This window comes from Cricetulus griseus, assembly GCF_003668045.3.
Source record: "Cricetulus griseus strain 17A/GY chromosome 1 unlocalized genomic scaffold, alternate assembly CriGri-PICRH-1.0 chr1_1, whole genome shotgun sequence".
Taxonomy (NCBI): Eukaryota; Metazoa; Chordata; class Mammalia; order Rodentia; family Cricetidae; genus Cricetulus; species Cricetulus griseus.
Genome location: NW_023276807.1, coordinates 271,772,478 through 271,793,220, shown reverse-complemented (window position 1 = coordinate 271,793,220; position 20,743 = coordinate 271,772,478). Strand labels below are relative to the sequence as shown.

Below are 20,743 nucleotides of genomic sequence, written 5' to 3'. Positions count from 1 at the left end.
GTTCTCTGACCAGTGATTCCAATTCTGCTCTCTAGAACCCTGCCAGGCTCCTTATCTTCTCCCCCTCCTCCCCACTCCTCCCAGCTCCTCTCCACCAGTCCCTATCCTCCCCCTCCTTTCTGGTCCTCCCCAGTCTGTTCTGCCAATGACTAACTCAAAAGGCTACCTTGGCTGCCTCCCTAACCCATCTCTACAATCATTAAGCACGTATGTTCCTAGGCCCCAGGGTTCAACAGGGATATCAGGACAAAGGCCCTACTCTTATGATGCTCACCATCCACCAGACAAAATAAGACAAAAAAATGTAGACCTATACCTCAGGTGGAGACAAATGCTATAGAAAACTGGAGCAGGCAAAGCCCGAGGCCTCTGTCTACTGCAACTGCACAGTGGCTTCTCACACATAAGGTGTTGCTAATCCCCAGTAATTGGCATTAGATGTGGCAATGTGACTTGCTTGAGCCAAGTAATGAAGCTATGTCACTTCCAGACAGACACTTCCTTTACTAGAGCTCAAGATGGTGCCCACACTATCAGACAGAAGCTGAAGACAGTGTAGGCTGGACACTCCCACCCCAGGTGACTCTCAATGGCACTGGGAAGTGAGGCTTGTTCTTGGTGAACCAGGATTCTAATGCCCAGCCCAGACAAACCTTTCTCGGAGTACGATTTGAACAGAGACCTTATCGAGTAGTCTTGCCGTACCCAGGGAAAGGAGCACAGTCTACCAGAGGAACATAAAGTCCACAGGCTCTAAAAAAAGCCACATTCAACAGGGAGTAGAGCCATCCACACACAGAAGGGAGGATGAGCGCACAGCACACAGGTGTGTCCTAAGGCCAAAGAAGGGGGGGAGCAGCACGCAGAGCCTGAGGCATGAGGAGGCTTTCTGCCTTCCCCAGGGTGGCGGGATGTCTGAGGTAGGGAAGGGTTAGGTAGAGGATAATGCCACCCATGTTCCATCATCATTTGAGTTACGGGAAGACAGGAGGGGGAAGAGGAGTCCAGTCAGGAGGTCGTCCAGATGACCCAGATAAGAAACAGTGACACTCAACAGAGGAGCTCGGGGAAAGTGGCCACTGGGCAGTCCCTCAATTCTGAAACCACCGACAATGACCTGCCCTGTCCCACCTGTCCTGACTGTTTGATATGGTGTTTAAAGGTGGACACAGGTTCACCAGCTCCAGAAGATGGGCCATTATGCCCGACAGGACAAAGAAATGCTGCCAAACATCCTAAGATGTCACAAACTCTACAGGCATAATTCAGTTTTAAGAAATGTCTGTCAGTCCCTGCTTCGGTGCCACCAAGCACAAGCTAACGACAGCAGCCACCAAGTCTGGCATGTGCATGGCTGCAGCCAGGGATTCCCGAAGGCACGTTTGTTGGATGGAAGGGCTCTGATGAGAACAGGTACCCACCCACTATCCCCTGATGAAGAATACAGAAACAGAAACTAATATGCAACAGGATTTAATTCAGCCATGAAAGGGGAAAGAATTCTGATCCACGTTTGCTACATTATGGGTCAACCTGAGGACACTGAGCTAAGTGAAATAAGTCTGCCACAAGAAGACAAATATCTCAGCGTTCCCTTTATATGTGGCATCTAGAATTGTGAAATTCACAAAATCAGAAAGTAAAATGGCAGCCGACAAAGGCAGTTGGAGCTACAACCAGGGAGTTGCTTAATGACACAGCTACAGTTCTGAGAGGTAAGAAAGAGTTCTGGAGGGTTCTACACAAAAATAGGGATGGGCCGCATACTGCTGACACGTGCACTTGAACATGGATAAGGCTACACAAGGTGTGTAATACTTCACTGAAATTACACTTCAAAGGAGGGGCTGGAGAGACCCAGCACATGGACATACACACAGGCGAAACAACCATACCAGAAAATAGACTGTCCTAAAAAGTCAAAAGTAATCATATTCGCTGCAGACCAGCGAGAGATAAAAAGTGCTTGCCACATAGCCTGACCAGCTGAGTCCAATCCCCTAGATCCAAGTAAAGATGGACCAAGTTGTACCCTGACCTTCACGAGCATGCCATAAGAGACACATTCCCAATCCCCCTGGAATATAAAGTTAGTCAATGTAATCTACTGTATGGGTTAATGAAAAATGTACTGTGGGACATTTTTCACAAATTTCAAACAATAAAATTTATTTGTTTCCTCCTCCTCCTCCTCCTCTTCCTCCCCCTCCCCCCCACCCCATCTTGGTTGGTTGGTTGGTTGGTTTGTTTTTTTGAGACAGGGTTTCTCTGGAACTCATTTTATAAACCAGAACTGGCCTTGGATGGAGATCTGCCTGTCTCTGCCTCCCAAATGGTGGGATTAAAGGTATGTGCCACCACCACCAGGTTTCAAAAAATAACATTTAAATTAATTTTAAAAAGCTACTCCCTCGCTTTAGCTCACTGCCTCTCCCACTACCCAACACTTGCTAGCACTGTTCTAGCTCATGACCTGGTACCTGGCATTCACGTCTACGACAGGGCCTGTGGCACCTCTCACCCCATCTTCTCATGTCCAGAGTTTGCTCTTGCCACTCAGCCCTCACTGCAGACACACCCCTCAGCCCTTCACCCTGTTTTTTTAGCTCCACACATCCTTCACTACTTCAGTCTCACTTGGCCCTCTGCCTTCTTCCTCAGAATACAAATTCCACGGCGGCAGCTCCAGGACAAAACCACACCGTTTCCTCCATGAGTGCAGCCCTGGTGTGTACAGCTCCAGGAGAAAACCACACCGTTTCCTCCATGAGTGCAGCCCTGGTGTGTACAGCTCCAGGAGAAAACCACACCGTTTCCTCCATGAGCGCAGCCCTGGTGTGTACAGCTCCAGGAGAAAACCACACCGTTTCCTCCATGAGCGCAGCCCTGGTGTGTACAGCTCCAGGAGAAAACCACACCGTTTCCTCCATGAGCGCAGCCCTGGTGTGTACAGCTCCAGGAGAAAACCACACCGTTTCCTCCATGAGCGCAGCCCTGGTGTGTACAGCTCCAGGAGAAAACCACACCGTTTCCTCCATGAGTGCAGCCCTGGTGTGTACAGCTCCAGGAGAAAACCACACCGTTTCCTCCATGAGTGCAGCCCTGGTGTGTACAGCTCCAGGAGAAAACCACACCGTTTCCTCCATGAGCGCAGCCCTGGTGTGTACAGCTCCAGGAGAAAACCACACCGTTTCCTCCATGAGCGCAGCCCTGGTGTGTACAGCTCCAGGAGAAAACCACACCGTTTCCTCCATGAGCGCAGCCCTGGTGTGTACAGCTCCAGGAGAAAACCACACCGTTTCCTCCATGAGTGCAGCCCTGGTGTGTACAGCTCCAGGAGAAAACCACACCGTTTCCTCCATGAGCGCAGCCCTGGTGTGTACAGCTCCAGGAGAAAATTTGGATGGATTCAGGCGCTGGATGGTGGCCCCCAAAGAATAAAAATAAGAGCCAACAACTGCCTTCATCTCTCCTCTCCCTCCCCTGCTCCCTCCCTCCTCCCCACATCATAGTCTTCTCTGTCCATCCTTCTTCCTGTCACTTCTGGCTGCCATGAAGCAACGTTCAGCACCACGGTTCCACCTCACACAGCCCAAAGGCAATGGAACCAGCTAACCATGGATCACATTCTAAACCCATGATCTGCAGAAATCTTTCCTTACTGAAACTATGAGACTGTTCTTCCCAGGTACCTGTCACTTTTGTGGAAAGCTCACATACATGTTTGTTTTCTCTCTCTCTCTCTCTCTCTCTCTCTCTCTCTCTCTCTCTCTCTCTGTCTCTCTCTCTCTCTGTCACACACACACACACACACACACACACACACACACCAACACTGAGGATGGATTCAGGTCATAGTAGTTACCACGGATATGCACAAAGGCCTTATTTATCACAAAGATACTCTCTTAAATTATGTTCTATGGAATAACATTCAACAGTAAGAAATGGGTAATATAAAAATACTTCATGCCATTGGTGTTCACTTTTAATCCTAGCACCCAGGAGGAGAGGCAGGCAGATCTCTGTGAGTTCAAGGCCAGACTGGTCTACAGAGCTAGTTCCAGGACAGCCTCCAAAGCAATACAGAGAAACCCTGTCTCAAAAAAACAAAATAAATAAATAAATGTTTATAAAAATAGTGTTAGTGGTATTATAATGCAATACTTTTAAGAGATAGTACATAAATAGATGTAAAGCATCTATGAAAATACTAACCATGATAATCATGGTGTATTCATGAGATTTTTTTTTTACACAAATCTATTTTAGTGGAATATTAATTATTAATTAGTTACTTGAATGGGAAAAGCTCGCCATATCCTCACACCCAGAGTCCAGACAAGTCACTAGCAAACTTCCTGTCTGTGAGTGGGGTCAGGAAGTAGTAAACAAATATAGACATCTCTCTACCTTTGAAGACGGCAATGCTACGGTTGAATGGACTGACAATGCACTCATCTTAAGTCAAAGGGAAACCATCTATGGCGAACGGGGTATAAAACACCAAATTTTGAGCTGTTTAGCTCCTACTTCTCTTTGGTAGGGCCAAAATTCACCACCATCATTTGTGACAATTAATACCACTTGGGCTTGGGTGGCTGTGACCATAAAATAATGACTACAATGACTCCATTTCCAGGGGATCATCTCATGTTCCACACTATCCTGATAAAAGGCCTTCCCACGTCCCCTGAGTCCTTGTTATCTGTAGGCAGGAACTCACTGCTCACAGACTTTAGGTGAAGAAATGGGATAGGAAGATTAAACAATGTGTCCCAGGTCACAGCTTTATAGTAAAGGGGCTGCTATTTGAACACAGTTCTGCCTGACTATATTAAAATGTTTTTCTAATATCTACCAAGAAAATATATTTTATGTATTTACTATCTTGCACATCAAGTAAAATTTTGATCTTCAAAAAGTGAGACATAGAAAGATTGTATGACTCATAAATTCCACTCCTGGACATACAAATATCCAGGAAAAGTCAAAACAGTATCTCAAACAGAAGCTTGCATACCATGTTTAAAGCAGTATTATCATCATAAGTAAAACACAGCCAAGTGATCTCAAGAGATAAACAAAATACATTCCATAGAGTGGGATGTTGTCTGGGGGTCAGGAGTGACATCCTGGTGCCTGCCACATGTCTTGGCCAAACCTCACGGCACAACAATAAAAACACAGTGACAAATACCAGTGAGGACATGCTTGCAAAATCTTTTGCCTTTTATTAAGGGCATTTTGAGATAACATTTATGTCTTAGAGTAAATGCTTTAAAAGGCTTGAAGAGAATCTGGCTGTGTGAACTTTCCCTGAATATCTGAGCACCAGAGACACTAACCACAGGTTTTGCTTAACCCTGTGGGCTGTAACAGAAGGATGCCAGAGCTGCAGACACAATGCTTAACCGTGTGGGCTGTAACAGAAGGATGCCAGAGCTGCAGACACAATGATGAGGAGCAGCAACCTGCTAACGCTATCTGCTGCCCCCAAGGTCTGGCCTGCAAAAGTACACATCCAAAAACCCAGTGTGGTTCACACCCTTCAAGCAGAGGCAGCCATACTCTACCACAAACCCTGATCTTCCCATTAGTGACTATGTAACTAGCTGGTAAAGTTCTCGGGGTTCCCATAAAAAGGGGATCATTTAGTGTCTCATGAAGTAACTTTCTCACAATATTTTTATTTAAAATTTTTTTTTTATTTTACATACCCACCCCAGGTCCTCCCTTCTTCCCCTCTCCCACCTCCCCCACTGCCCTCCTTCCCATTCTCCATCCACTCCTTGGAGGGGCTAAGGCCTTCCTTGGGGAGTCAACAAAGTCTGGCAGGCATACCACATTGAGAAAGGACCAAGTCACTCCATCCTGTATCAAGGCTGAACAAGGTATCCCCCATAGGGAATGAGCTCCAAAAAGCCAGTTCATGAACCTGGGATAGGTCCTGGTGCCACTGCCAGGGGCCCCCCAACAGATCAAGTCACATAACTGTTGCCCACATTCAGAGGGTCTAGTTCGGTCCCATGCAGGCTCCCCAGCTGTCAGTCCATAGTCCTTGAGCTCCCACTCGCTTGTGTCAGCTGTCTCTGTGGTTTTCCCCAGCATGCTCTTGACCTACCTTGCTCATGTGATCCCTCCTCCCTCTCTTCAACTGAACTCCAGGAGCTCAGCCCAGTGCTTGCCTGTGGGTCACTGCGTCTGCTTCCATCAGTTACTGGATGTAGGTTCTATGATGACAACTAGGGTAGTCACTATTCTGATTAAAGGGGAAGGCCCTATCAGAATGGCTAAGGTCAAAAACACTGATGACAGCTCATGCTGGAGAGGATGTGGAGAAAGGGGAATACTGCTCCATTGCTGGTGGGAGTGCAAACTTGTACAGCCACTTTGGAAATCAGTATGCCGGTTTCTCAGAAAGCTGGGAATCAGTCTACCTCTGAACGGGAACCGGAAACAGCCCCTGGCCCACCCGGGGCCGGTGGATGGAGGCAGAACTACCACCGGGGCCTCCGCAGTGTCCGGATGTGCTAGATCCAGCTGCCGAGCTTAGATCTGGTGAGCAAACCCCCGGCGTCAGAAGTTTCTGAGCAGGGCTGCTTAACCGGCCTAAGGCTCATTCTATAGGAGGAAAATTATGTACTATAGTACATAATTTTAGACTAGTACTATAGTCTAGGCAGCTATTCAGGGCTAGTGAGGTCATGGATCTCAGAAAAGAACCTTGCAGCACTACTTTACTAGACCAGCATATTCCTAACTGCATTCTAATACTTATTCTCATACCAACACCTAAGTGTAGGTCTTCATCAAAGATGCTTCTCTTCATAGCAGATGGAGACCATCACAGAAAACCACAACTGGACACAATGGGCACAGTCAAGTGCCCTAGTGGATACAGTGCCAACACAATTCCCACACATAAAGCTCAAAGAACATCAAAGAAAAAGGACAAAGACTCTAAGAGCCGGATGACCAAAAGTCTACTATGAGATTCTGTCTCCGAGACATGACAGAAAAGCTACACCCACAAATCCTGAACAATAAGGCTGCCTAAACAAAACCTCAACAATAACAATATCAATAGAAATGCTAACTCAGAAAGGGAAAATCTCACTGGGTCCCACACCTAAACAAAAAACAATGGGCAACAATGACTGCTCAGGGATGATGGAGAATTAGCCTCTCCTAGGGCTGGGCCCCAAATCTATACACCCAAGCAGGCCAGGTGCGTGCGTGCGTGCGTGCGTGCATGCGTGCATGCGTGTGTGTGTGTGTGTGTGTGTGTGTGTGAGAGAGAGAGAGAGAGAGAGAGAGAGAGAGAGAGAGAGTTGGGTGGCAGGCCCCCCAGAGAGAAGAGAGAGAGAGAGAGAGAGAGAGAGAGAGAGAGAGAGAGAGAGAGAGAGAGAGAGAGTTGGGTGGCAGGCCCCCCCAAAGGAGCAAAAGAGTAAAAACATTTAATACTATGTGTGTGTGTGAGAGACAGAGAAACTATATATGCGACTGATAATAAACAATTTATTAATAATAATTTTGATGCAAATTATTAATAATTTATTAATAATATTAAGCTAGTGTTATTATTACAGAAAAGCACAACTAGACACAATCAAGTAACTATGGGAGCCATCCCCAGGGGATAGTTGCCAACTCCTGCACATAAAGCTCAAAGAACACCAAGGAACCAAACATAGTAACAGCAACAAAAAGAGGCCATCAACTTGAGACGGAGGGGAGACATGGGACGAGGGAAGGGTTGCAGGGAGGAAGAGAAAGGAGAAAATGTTTACATTTTCACACACGAGTGTAGGGGAAGCTGTAACCACGCCTACTTAGGGGCTGGCTACAGGTGTGCCTAACCACGCTTGCGAGGGCGTGGTCAGGGTGACGTAGAGCGAGACTTCGTTTTCTCTTTCGGTTTCATTTTGGTACTTGCTGTACAGATCTCTGCCACGCGGGCTGGCTAGGTCGCTCTGTAAGTAAGGCTTTTCCCTATTAAATACCCTTATATTTCTACCCGACTCCGTATTGGTAATTTCCCACTTTATCTGGTGTCAGGAGTGGGATATTGGAAACCTACACCCCATTTGGGACGGGCTGTGGGTCCCACCGGGCCTGAGGCCTTTGCGGGAAAAGGTCCCTCTCTTCACAGGTGCTCCCAGCTAGCAGCTGACCCGCTGCCGCTGAGCTGCTCAGAACCATCCACCCAGCTTGGAGACAGTTTCTAGCTGCCTAGAGGTGAGTAGGCCTCGGCTTTCAGCAGCGGCTTCCCCTGGCCACTGCTGCTATAAAGCCACATCTGTTTCAATGGTTGTGGCCGAAAGACCTTATACTCTCTAAGATAAGCGCAGCCGCTTTTGTGACCTCTCTCCACTGCTGACCGATTGCTACCAAACGCAGCGGACTAACTGTACGCCTATGCTACCTGCTGGTCAAATATAGTTACTGCATCTGAGTAGAAATCAGGTAAAATTATGGCAGAATATTTATCATTTGCTAAAATTGGTAATATTTTTGCTTACTACGTGAATTCACTGTTTGAGGAGGATGTTAATCTTCCAATTACCGGCCTATATACCATAATGGCAGTTAGCTTGCTGGTACAAATAATATTACTAGCCAGAGGACTCAGGAACAGGGACAGAAATAACCTCACCACCTGCTTGCAGGAAATAACAGCTTTACGCAATGAGGTTTTGGAGAACAGATTAGGTCAGACCAAAATTGTGCAGCAAGTGGAACAGAAATTGGATGATAAGCTTGGCTCTGTGTCCAATACACTAAAGACAGAGCTGTCTGATGAGATGCAGCGTATTTATGATAAGATAAACACAGAGAGATCCTCCATGTCTGAGGCCTTAGAGGCTAGGCTGTCAGAAGACCATGAGGAGCTCAAGAATATCTGTAGCCAGCTAGAAACTCAGATAGGCAATGTTACCCAGCAACTAGATGCAAGGGTGCAAAATACCCAGGATAGGGTTGAAGAATTGGACAATGCCATTCAATCAATTATTGAAGCATCCAAGGTAGCAGATCACAAATTTGAGTCTAGATTTGAATGTTTGGAAGATAATTTACAGTACAGGGCTGACAGATTACATAGGTCCATCCGGTCGATTGCTGAGGACTCAAAAATCAGCAAATCATGACCTCGAATCTAGGCTCCAATACCTAGAAGGCAGTTTCCATGCCATCCAAATGCTGCCTAAGGATGATCGTATTAAAGACCTAGAAAAACATGTAGATGAACAGTTAGAGCAATTTACAGATTCACTAACATGCTTGGAATCTTTTATGATTAAGGAGATTGAAACTTTTCAAAAGGATATCATTGCTAGGCTTAAAGATCATTGGGATGCCTCAGAAGCAGAATCACTCCAATCCCAGGCACCTACTCCACCCAGGTATCGTGACTATTCCTCTAAGGTTGTTACTCATACACCATTAGTGAACCCAGCTACCATGGTAGAAAAGTCAGCTTCTAAGAAACACCCTCATGGACGGATGGCTTATGAATGGCAACCTATACAGCTGAAGGATCTTAAGAATATTAAAGAATCAGTTGTCTCATATGGTCTCCATAGCCCATACGTAAAACAGCTATTACATTCATGGGCAACCTTTAACAGGGTGACACCCACAGATTGGGAACGATTGGTAGCAGCTGTACTTGAGAATTCATGCCAAATCCAGTGGAAGGCATTAGTAAGGGAAGAGGCAAAGCTCCTTGAGCGTCAGGGCATAAAGGAAGGTTTTGAAGCCCCTCTAGATAAGCTTCTTGGTCAGGGTATTTATGCTGACCCACAGGTTCAGGCTGAATATGATGACGATATACTGTCTCTATGCAGGAAAGCAGCATTAAATGCCTGGGATAAGGTTCGTGAGCCAGGAGAACGCCTAGAAGCTTATACCAGAATAGAACAGGGACCTACAGAACAGTTCCAGGACTTCTTACAAAGGTTAACTAGGGCAGTAGAATTACAGGTAACAGATCCAGAAACAAGACAATCAATTATATATACTATAACTTATGAGAATGCAAACCCAATATGCAAAAGAATACTTTTGCCTTTAAAGATCAGATCAGCTCCGCTAGAAGAATGGGTTTTGTATGCAGCCAATATTAATTATAATGTACAAGATACTGGAGCTTGGGTAGGAGAAGCCATTTCAAAAGGTTTAAAAAGACAACAGGAAATTAAAAATTCTAGAGGTGAGGATGTAAGGGCTTGGCAAGGAGAAGCACCTTACAGAGGTCAACATAGATACCAAGAGGCTAGAGGTTACTAATTCTATGAACCAGAACCTTGGGTAGGAAGAGCCTTCCCCTGGAGACCACGAAGGCTCCAGGAACCTAGATGCTTCAACTATGGTAAAATGGGACATACTTAGAGAAACTGTAGACAAATGAATTCTAACAATGCCTCATATGGAAGGCCACTGCCTTCTGGATTGTGTAGAAGATATGGTAAGGGCAGACACTGGACAAATGAATGTAGATCGACCAGGAAGTAAGGCAGGAAGAGGGAGACCCGGGTGGGAGGTGCCGATAGAGAATCTCCATGGAAGCTCAGCTCACCCACACACCAGCTACAAGATCCTGAGATGATTCTCTGCTCAATGTAAAGAAATACCCTTCCCTTCAGTTTCTCCCACTCTGGTTAATGTCTAATTTTCTTTCTTCCTTAGCTAAAATTTTTAAATAAGTCATATACTTCTTGGCATCTCAGAAGTACATTTCAGAAGCTTTTATGAAATAAATAAAACCAAGAGCTGCGCTTTGAGAGCACATGACACATAACTATTCTTCTGGTCTCTCCTACTATTAAACTAAACGCTGAGAATCTGGAAGAGTGACTGGACCACACACAAAAAAAAAGTCTTTAAATATCTGTTAGACAGAAAAATGAAGAGACACACTGTGGGGCAGCCCAGACTTGGTTAAAACAGAAACACATAAAGTCACCTTTGAAAGCCCAGCTTACTACACACAAAACACATGTAAACAAAATGGTAAAACTGAGCTGCCCCAGTCCACCTTCAGCTGCTGTGATAAACACGGCCAGCAGTTACAGATCTCACCCAGCTATCACTGAGAAAGCCGGGCAGGGACTCAAGCCAGGGACTCTCTTTACGGGATTGTTCCCAGGCTCACAGCTCCGGATATGGCTCTGCCCAGATATGGCTCTGCCCACAGTGGGATGGGCCCTCACAAATCCAGGCACTGTAGCAAGGGCTTTAATCCCTGAACTCAGGAGGCAGAGGCAGGCAGACCTCTGAGTTCCGGGACAGTCAGGGCTACACAGATAAACCCTGTCTCAGAAAAACCAACAAGTGACCACAAGCAGCTGGCAGGGGGTGGGGCTTGTTTCATCTCACAACTCTCACGTCACAGTCCCCCCCTGACGGAAGTCGAGACAGGAGCCTGGAGGCAGGAACTGATGCAGAGGCCACAGAGGGTGCTGCTTACTGGCTTGCTCCCCATGGCTCACTCAACGTGCTTTCTTACAGAACCCAGGACCACCTGTCCAGGGGTGGCACCACCCACAGTGGGCTGGGTCCCCTCTAAAAGCCTCCAACACTCACAGGCCAGCTGGGGGAAGCATGTTCTCAACTGAGGGAACCTCTTCTGGAATGACTCTAGGTTTGTGTCAGCTTGACAAAAATTAACCAGCACAACTTATTACCTCAAAGAATGCAGGTTTTGCCCTTAATGACTCACTGGAGCTGCCGTCCTAAAGTCATGACAAATCCAGCACTCTCTGTAGGTGCAAAAGACACTAAGTGGACATGCTAAGAGGAATGAAGAGAAGACTACAGCTGGGTGTAGCAACTCACACCTACAACCCCAGCACTTGGGAGGCTGGGGAGAGACTGCTCGGAGTTTGGAGCCCGCCTGGGCAGAGTGAGATCCTGTCTGAAAGGGTGAAAAAGGAAAGACAACAACAGCCATGAGGAGTAAGAAGCACCCTTTGAGGCGCTGGAGAGAGGGCTCAGCAGCTGAAAGCACTTGCTGCCGTTGCAGAGGACCAGGCTTTGGTTCCCAGCATCCCATGATGGCTCACAACCATCCACAACTCCAGTTCTGGGGGATCTTGATGGGGTTGTCCTTCTGTATGTATGTTTCTCTTATTGGTTAATGAAATGAGGCAGCAAGACAGGCAGGACTAGGAGACAATGAGAATTCTGGGAAACGTACACAGACGGAGTGGCCATGTGGAGCCCCGGAGGGTAGGATGCACCAGGAGTTCTCTGGTAAGATAAGGCCGTATAGAAACCTAGAGATTGATAGAAATGGGCTGACAGCCAGTAACAAGCCCCAGCCACCTGCCAACAGGTTTACAGTTAATATAGCATCCCTGTGTTTATTTGGGGCTGAAGGGGTTGTGGGAACAGGCTGGTGGGAGCGGCAACTTTCATCAACAGAATCTAATGACTCATCTCACCTCCACTGACACCAGACATACGTGTGGCACATATGCATACACCCAGGTCAATCACACACATAAAATAACATTTGAAAATCTTAAAAGGGGGCCAGGTGTTGGTGGCGCACGCCTTTAATCCCAGCACTTGGGAGGCAGAGGCAGGCAGATCTCTGTGAGTTCGAGACCAGCCTGGTCTACAAGAGCGAGTTCCAGGTCAGCCTCCAAAGCCACACAGAGAAACCCTGTCTCAAAGGAAAAAAAAAAATCTTAAAAGGGGAGGGAGACAGCACCATCTGATGTCACATGTCACTGGTCACTTTGTCCGTGTGGTGGGACAGCCTCATCACAGCCCATATCATCGAATAGAAGACACACTGCAGGGAGCCAGAGATCGAAGGCAGGCAGGATGGAGGCACGACACAGGAAGACCACTGGGCAGGGGCACGCATGTATGTGTTACCACTGTTTCAAGAAAGAGTTCAGAAAAGCCCACTTAACACTTAATCTGGGAGCTTTGTCACAGCAACCTCACTGTCCTTTCTATCATGAGGGGTGTGAAGGAGGGATAGATAGTTTATTTCACCACGGCAAAGATGCACCCCCAAGCCAAGGGGGGTGCAGGGAGCAGTGAGAAGCTCCCGCACTGGGGATCTCCAAAGACTCTCTGGGGAATCCATTGGACAAAACACCAGCTCTGCCTAGTGCCAGGCTTGTTCTCTGGGAAGATGAGGGCTAAAAAAAAAAAAAAAAAAAAAAAAAAAAAACAGCTTTAGAAAGAAAATTGGCTGGGCGTTGGTGGTGCACACGCCTTTAATCCCAGCACTTGGGAGGCAGAGGCAGGCAGATCTCTGTGAGTTCAAGGCCAGCCTGGTCTCCAGAGCGAGTGCCAGGATAGGCTCCAAAGCTACACAGAGAAACCCTGTCTCAAAAAAAAAAAAAAAAAAAAAAAAAAAAAGAGAGAGAGAGAAATCGAATGAGGAGGGGAAAGATCACAGCTGAGTATGAACAGAAGCAAGCAGGAAAGCAAGGGAGAGTCCAGGCGATAGTCCAGGCGATAGTCCTGGGTTTATGTTTTTTTGTTTGGGTTGGTTTTTTGTTCTGTTTTGGTTTTTTTGCGGGGCTGAGTGGGAGACGTGGAGAGACACAGAACAATCTTGAACCTGGAGACAAAATGGTAAAGAGCACACAGGGATGGCCAAATCCAAGAAACTTGACTGAGAAACTGTGCCTGTGGCTCAGCTTGGATCAGACAACAAAATTAACACAGGGTTGAAAAGTCCTTATTCGACACGCGCATCGAGCTAGGAATAGCAGTGGTCGAGTCTGGTTCAAACTGCAAATGCGACACTTAGCTACCTGGCCCAGACTGGCCACGTTGTAGAGAAGCACTGGGCAAGGGCCGATGGAAGCAGGACGACCCCAGCCTGGGGATCGGCTGTCACTAAAGAAGGACAGCGTCAGGAGGTGTGATGAGAATTACAGTGCAGACAGCAGAGCCAACTGAGCCAGGGCAACATGCCCATCTCTCCTGCCCATCCTGCGCCTAACACAACGGCCTCAAGTTCTACCCCTCGGGGGCCTTGCAACACCACTTAACTGCTTTTCACCACGTCACTCCCCAAGAGTCCCCCGAGTATCTCCACCTGGACTCTGAAGACACCTCAGTGCTCATCTTCCAAGCGAATGAGATTTCTCTTTCTCTGCATTCCCTAGTTCACTCAACTATGCCATCTATACCGGTTACTTTTTGTCAACTTGACATAAACCTAGACGTATCTGGAAAGAGGGAGTTTCAATTGAGGACTCACCTCCTCCATCAAATTAGCTTGTGGGCATGTCTGCAGGGTATTTTCCTGACTAACAATGGGTGTGGCAGGGCCCAGCCCATTGTGGGTGGTGGTCCTGAAATTGTTGACAGAGATAGCTGAGCAAGCCATGGCAGCAAGTCAGTAAGCAGCACCTGTGCATGGTCTCTGCTGCAGTCTCCGCTACAGGGTCCTGGCCTGAGCCTTTCTCCTACCTTCCCTCCCTACAAACTACAAGCTGTAAGGTGAAATAGATAAACCCTTTCCTCCAGGTTGCTTTTTAGTCACGGTGCCTTTATCACAGCAACAGAAACTAGGACGCGTCCATTCTCAGTGTTGCCATCTTAATCAGGCCTCCGGCATCTCCCCACAAGACTAACTGTTCTCTCTCCCTTCCTGTGGGCCAATCTCTTGCCCTGGTGTCTGTTCCACTGACTCTTGTGGAAACCCTTTAAAAGACAGATTTCAGAAAGCTGGGAAGGAAGTCCAGATCTCCGGTACCCGAATCGGTAACTCTGGAGATGGGACCCAGAAAGGTATATGAGTACGCTCGGGGTTGGCTGGTTGGCCGTCTTCTGCTGGGACGAGCAGCACTTGGGAACCTCGGCTGAAACCATCACTGAAAGCCACCTCCCATTTTCTTCCCACAGTGAGCATCAGACTCACAATGGTCCTGGGCCTCGTCATCTCCTCCTGCCTCTCAGAAGTCTGCTCTTTCTTTTATTCCTATCTCCTCAAGCCACTCCCCCACTGAGTCTCTTCCCACGGTGTTAAGAGTGCCCTGAAGTCTCTCAGATGTAAGCTCCCCGGTGGCCACCTCAAAGAGCAGCTCCCCTGTGTCATCCAGTCACCCCTTCTCATCCTATTCCCTCCTCGGTCGCCATAACCTCCCTCATCTCCATGACGACTGGACAAGCTGTTCTGGGAAGGTTCTGTCTGTGTGTGCCCCTTCCTTCCAGAAAGGTCACCTTCCAGACTTCATTTTAAATCTTGGCAGCATCTGCCTATCAACTGCTCCTTCCCTGGAATTTTCTCCTTGAATCTTTGCGCACGCGTGCACACCCACACACGCACACACCATCCTTGGCCACTCCTCAGCCTGCTTCCACAACTCTACTTCATCTCCCTCTGTGGACATCAAGATGTCTCAGGTTGTGGCCCCAGTCCCTGTCACAACTCCCACTGCCCTCTGATGACTTTGCCTCAGGACTGCTCACTCCAGCCATCAGCAACACCTCTTGCCTCTTGTCCTTGCCCTGCCATGTTCAGCTCTCTCCACTGCTGGGCCTGACAAACCCTCACCTCTCAAAAGACAGCTCAAACACTGCTTCTCGCAAGTACATCATCGCCCTAACAACCAGGCCTCTCCCCACAAGAAACGCACCGCACTGAGCACGGCTGTCTCTGTTTTCTCCTCTAAACACAGAATTCCTTGAGAACTAGACCTGGACTACATTAAACATGCAATTAGTGTTTGTTGGAGGCATTACACATAGCAAATATATACTGTGATGGGAATGAGTAATAAGAACACTTGCTAATAAAATGATTACATGTAGATCATCACTGTACATGACTGGAGTGGCAGGACTAATCTATTTAAACAACATTATGCCCACTATTTACAAGCGCTTTTAGCCAAGCCTCACTGACCCACAAATGCCCTTCCTCTGGTTTACAGCCCTCGCAGCACAGGCCTCCTTCCCAACTCTGTACACGTCCGTTGTTCCTGCTTCCATCTTTATACACACTGTCTCCCCTTCCTTCAAAATGATTTTCTGTTGCGGAATATTTGTTTACACAGTAAAGATGTGTCTGCCTAACGCACCTTTATTATTTAGGGGCTGGCGGCACAATAGGTAGTCGCCAATTTTCTGAATGAACTGTCGCATGCCTGGATCCTTTACACTGGCTTCTTCACCAAATACAGAGTAGCACGACACCATAATTTCAACCTCTGCCATGACTCACTGTGTGTGTGACACTATTGGAAAGCGCTTTACTTATTAACCCATTTGATGTTGGACTCCTTTATTCTGTTCACTACTTTACTGTCTATATAAACCACACAAGGCTTCAGGAGGTACTCAACAGACACCTGTTGAATGAATAGGGGTACTCAACGGACACCTGTTGAATGAATGGAAGCTAAGTGTTAGCACTGAAGTGCCCTCATCTCCTAATTACAAAGTGAGAAAAGTACAGGTGCAGGGAATGGCAGGGATTTCTCTCTCAGAAGAGACGGTCACACCCCACCTCTAGGGACAGGCAGAGAGATGCATCACCCTTCCTGAGGAAACTCACTCAGGAGCAGACCTCTGACTTCACCACAGAGCCTTTCAGCTGCCTACCCAAAGGTTGTCACTCAGTAGAGTTACATGGGAGAAATCACTGACACAGGAAAGCCACCAACATTCGGGAACTGAACCAGTCAACTGCTCTAGGGGAACAGCCACTAAGCTATAAGCTCTCCTGTAAGCACTGACCCTCAGACTTGCCCAGCTCCGTGCTCCCAAAGCAAACACAGTTCACAGGTCCTGGATACTGGGAAAATGCATACACAGAGCACATCCTAGGAGGAAGAGCCACACGTTAAGTCCCACCCACATTCTGAACACACTTATTTTAGACAGGTCAAGAGAGCTGAGCCACCTGTGCCATCGGTAACAAGGAATTACCCTTCCCAGCATTGTGCAGCTTAAACTTTGACTATATTTTGCCCACACAACCTAATCCATAACATGGTACTGATATTAATCAGATTTCTCAAGTGTGTGTGTGTGTGTGTGTGTGTGTGTGTGTGTGTGTGTGTGTGTGTGTGTGTGTGTGAAAGCCAATGTTGCCTTAGCTAGACTGGCTGGCCAGCCAGCCCTGGGGATCCTCCTGACTCCCCCCCACAACCCCATTGGAAGGGTTACAGACACACAGTGCCACACCTGGCTTTTACCTGAGCACTGGAAATTAGATCTTCATGCTTGCAATATGAACATCTTACCCGCTGAGGCTTCTCCCCCGACACTCTCTCGATTTTTAACTTTTATGAGTATTTTTGGTGCAAAAGGATGCCTCAACGTGCTGAGAACAACTAAATCAAAGAAATCTACTGTTAATGTCATCCACCCACAAGCTGTTACCCTAGGAAAGCCATACTACCTTATTCATCCAAAGAGTAGTTTGAAGATGAACTCACTAATAGCTCTGATGGATTCTGGGGCCAATGTGTGAAAAATTCCATAAATTCAATTAGCCATGAAATAGGGGGGCGGGGTGTGATCATGAAGAAACAGTAAAATGGTTTCTAAGCCTAAGGTGGTGAGATGTGAGAAGGACGATTTATGGATGTCGTTTTGGCTCTCTGAGAGACTCATGACATTGACAAGGGAACCTGCTTTCTGGAGATGTCAGGCACTTGCCGTGCTCTGGCATCTCTCTCGGAGAGCAGAGATGGGAAGTACCAACAGCAAGCAACTGGGAATTGACGCCTGTTCAAACAGTTTGCTGCTGGTGCGTCTCAGTGATTAATCTCGACACTGGTTAAGACTCTACTCTCTCTACAGTCAACGCAACACCATGAAACTCGCTGGCTTCGGAGGCTCAACCAACTCCACCCCGCCCTGCACCTGCTGACCACAGCTGACACTCCAGGCGAGCAGCCGAGATCGATCAATCCCATCCAGAAGCAAAGCCTTCGCTCGCTGGCTCGCCCTCGTGCCAAGTGACTCCCCAGCTTCTCTTTAAAGCGCTTTTAGTCGGTTCTCCGGCTCCCCAGAACTCTTCAGGGACAAGGGGGGAGGCGTACACGGAAATTAAAGCCGAGGGGCAGACCCCCGACCCGAGGATAAAACCCCACAGGCCCGAGCGGCCAGGTGGGCCCCGGGCAGCCTGTGTGAATGAGAGGGGAGCGGGGCCCGGGCACCCCCGAAGACCCGCGCTCGAGCCGTCACGGACCTCGCGCACGGCCGGGCCCCAACTGCCCTGCCCGGCCTTCTCCGGCCCTGCCCGGCCCTCCCGGCCCTGCCCTCCCGGCCCTGCCGGCCCTGCCCGGCCCTGCCCTCCTCCCGGCCCGGCCACCTGCAGCAGCGCAGGGCCGCTGCGCACGGCGCTCGGAGGCGCCGCCGGGAGCGCACTGGACGCGGGGCCCCTCGGCCCTCGGGCTGCGGTGGGGGCGGCGCCCGCTGCCCCGCAGGAACGGCCAAGGTTCGGGCGCGGGCGGGGGCGGGCGGGCGGGCGGGGGGCGGGGCGGGGGGCGGCCTGCGGCCCGCTAGGCTTTTGCAAAGCCGAGTCCCCGGGGCCCCCGAAGCCGCGTCCGGGAAGCGCCCGGGGTGGAGCGGGGAGCGCCCCGAGGCTGGAGGGCGGGTACTCACAGAGCCCGCTGGAGCCGGTGCTGGTGAACATGGTCCCGCCGGGCCCGCTGCCCGCACCTCGGGAGGAGGGGCGGAGGCGCAGAGCCCCGCGGCCGCGCAGGCGCACTCCTCACCCGGAGCCAAGGGCCCGAGGGGCGCGCCCGAGCGCCGGAGGACGGCGCATGCGCGGCCTGTAGGGCGCGCACGCTCGACCCGAGGCCTCCCTTTCCTGCCAGGAAGGGAAGTGCGAGCGTGCGTACGTGCGGGCCGGTCGGCTGAGCCGCTGGTTCCGCAGCTCCCGGTGCGCCCCGCCCCCCCACCCCCCCCCCCCGCCCCACCCCCGCCACCCCCCCCCGCCCCCCCACCCCCCCCCCCGGTGCGCCACACCCCTCACCCCCACCCCCTCCCGGTGCCCCGCCCCCACCCACGCCCGCCCCTCCCGGCCCTGCGCCCTCCCGCGCCCCGCCCCACCCCCACCCCCGGCTCGCACAACGGCGGTGGCAGCCGGTTCTTCCGCAGCAGATTACCGGGCCTTGGCCTCGGCGAGACGGCCGCGGGCCCCACGCATGCTCAGTACCTCCGAGCAGACCGCGGAGCTCAGCGATCCAGGGCCTCAGCAAACAGTCCCCGAGCTCCCGGTGACCCGCCGTAGAAAAATTATTTTTAATTTTGATTTTTTTCATTAAAAATATGTACTCTAGGGCTGGAGAGATGGCTCAGAGGTTAACAGCACTGACTGCTCTTCCAGGGGTCCCGAGTTCAATGGTGGCTCACAACCATCTACAATTCGATCTGGTGCCCTCTTCTGGCACGTAGGCAGAACACTGTATATGTAATAAATAAATAAATCTTTAAAAAAAATACATATATATATTCTAGGGAAGTTGAAGGGACATGGCACAGAAGTGTGTGCTCCAAGAAATCCTGAGAGATTTTACTGTTTGGCCAAGATGTTAAGTCTGGGTTTAGATTCTTAAAATACACCGTGTCTTTAGTTCAGTAGGTCAGAGCATTCGAGTGGTTCCAGAACCTAGAGGCGTGAGTGATTTTTTGTTTTTCTAAATGCCATTTAGCCATTATTTTAGTCGATTCATAAGCATGAAGTACATTCAACTATATATGTTCTAGTTATTTTTGTTGCACGAAAATGATGGTCGGGAGAGGTCTGAGACGTTTGCAGAAGCTGATACCCCCAAAATCTGAGTGATTCTCAGACTGTGTGGGGGCTTCCTGGCCGGCATGAGGGTGTAGAGAAGACCGGGACCACTTTTGTAGTGATGCTATAAAACATTTTCCATTCTTATTTGTCCATGAGTAGTAGGGTTTTCCAGTACCCTCCAGTTAACCAGTGCCTGGTAAAACAGCTGGAACTACAAGGCAAACAAGGTGCTGCTCATCTTAAAGAAGCTCCCATTGAAACTTTTTCATTGCATGGAAAAAAGAAAAAAAGATACCTACTTAATCTAAAAGGGCCCCAGAAATGCTTGCATTTACAATTCCAGGTCTACTCTGGGTGATCTTTTTTTCTTCATGTACTCGATCCAAAACATCACAACAAACTAAAAAGAGAAGTGCACAGGAAGTTAGGTTGAGCCAGACATAAAAAGCATTCGTCCTTAAAATTGTTTCCCCGAGGAAAGCACCAGGTGTCGAAACTGAACATTTGAGTCTGTGTTGGACATCTTGGCTATTTCATCTACGGAATGACCAGTAAGTAGAGATGACAGAAAGAGTTTATAGAGATTTAGGGAAAGCTCCAAAGACACAATTATTGTCTCGAAGTTTTCTTTTGGAATTTAATCTTGTGTGCTTACTCCTATATGTTACAGATGTTAATACTTGATGGTAAACTAATACCAACTATAAAAGTTATTACTATAAAAGGTTATTATCTAACAGGAAGAAATTCAAGTAAAGTCCTCATTCTGTTGAACACCGGTGTAAGGATCTGTGTGGAATCTGTGAGGTAGAAAACCAGCCATGAAATGAACCGAGGTTAGAGATTTTGTTGCAGTTGAACATAGTGACTGGCATTACAAAATGAAAACCTGACCATCACAAATGCATGATTCACTGGGAATGAAAACATTGAGTGGAAATTTTATGCCCAAATACACCAACAGTAGACTAGTCAGAACCTGAAACTCTCGAAAATTATCCCAAG

At 48.6% G+C, this 20,743-nt stretch overlaps 1 protein-coding gene across 4 annotated transcripts in view; it reads right to left on the bottom strand.

Annotated features, from left to right (window-relative positions):
• The window catches only part of Ubac2 (UBA domain containing 2), a 175,748-nt gene extending 156,445 nt beyond the window's left edge, over window positions 1-19,303 (bottom strand). Inside the window, exon 1 of one of the 4 annotated variants that reach the window (XR_004772224.1) lies at window positions 19,157-19,303. Coding sequence is in view for 3 of the 4 variants with exons in the window: in XM_035452115.1 (XP_035308006.1) it covers window positions 19,157-19,262 (106 nt within the window). In the remaining variant the exon portion in view is untranslated. Of the gene's footprint in view, window positions 1-18,600; window positions 18,755-19,156 lie in introns of those variants that run through there. The other 3 variants (XM_035452115.1, XM_035452114.1, XM_035452116.1) reach the window with 3 other exon arrangements.
• Between the last annotated feature and the right edge of the window lie 1,440 nt (window positions 19,304-20,743).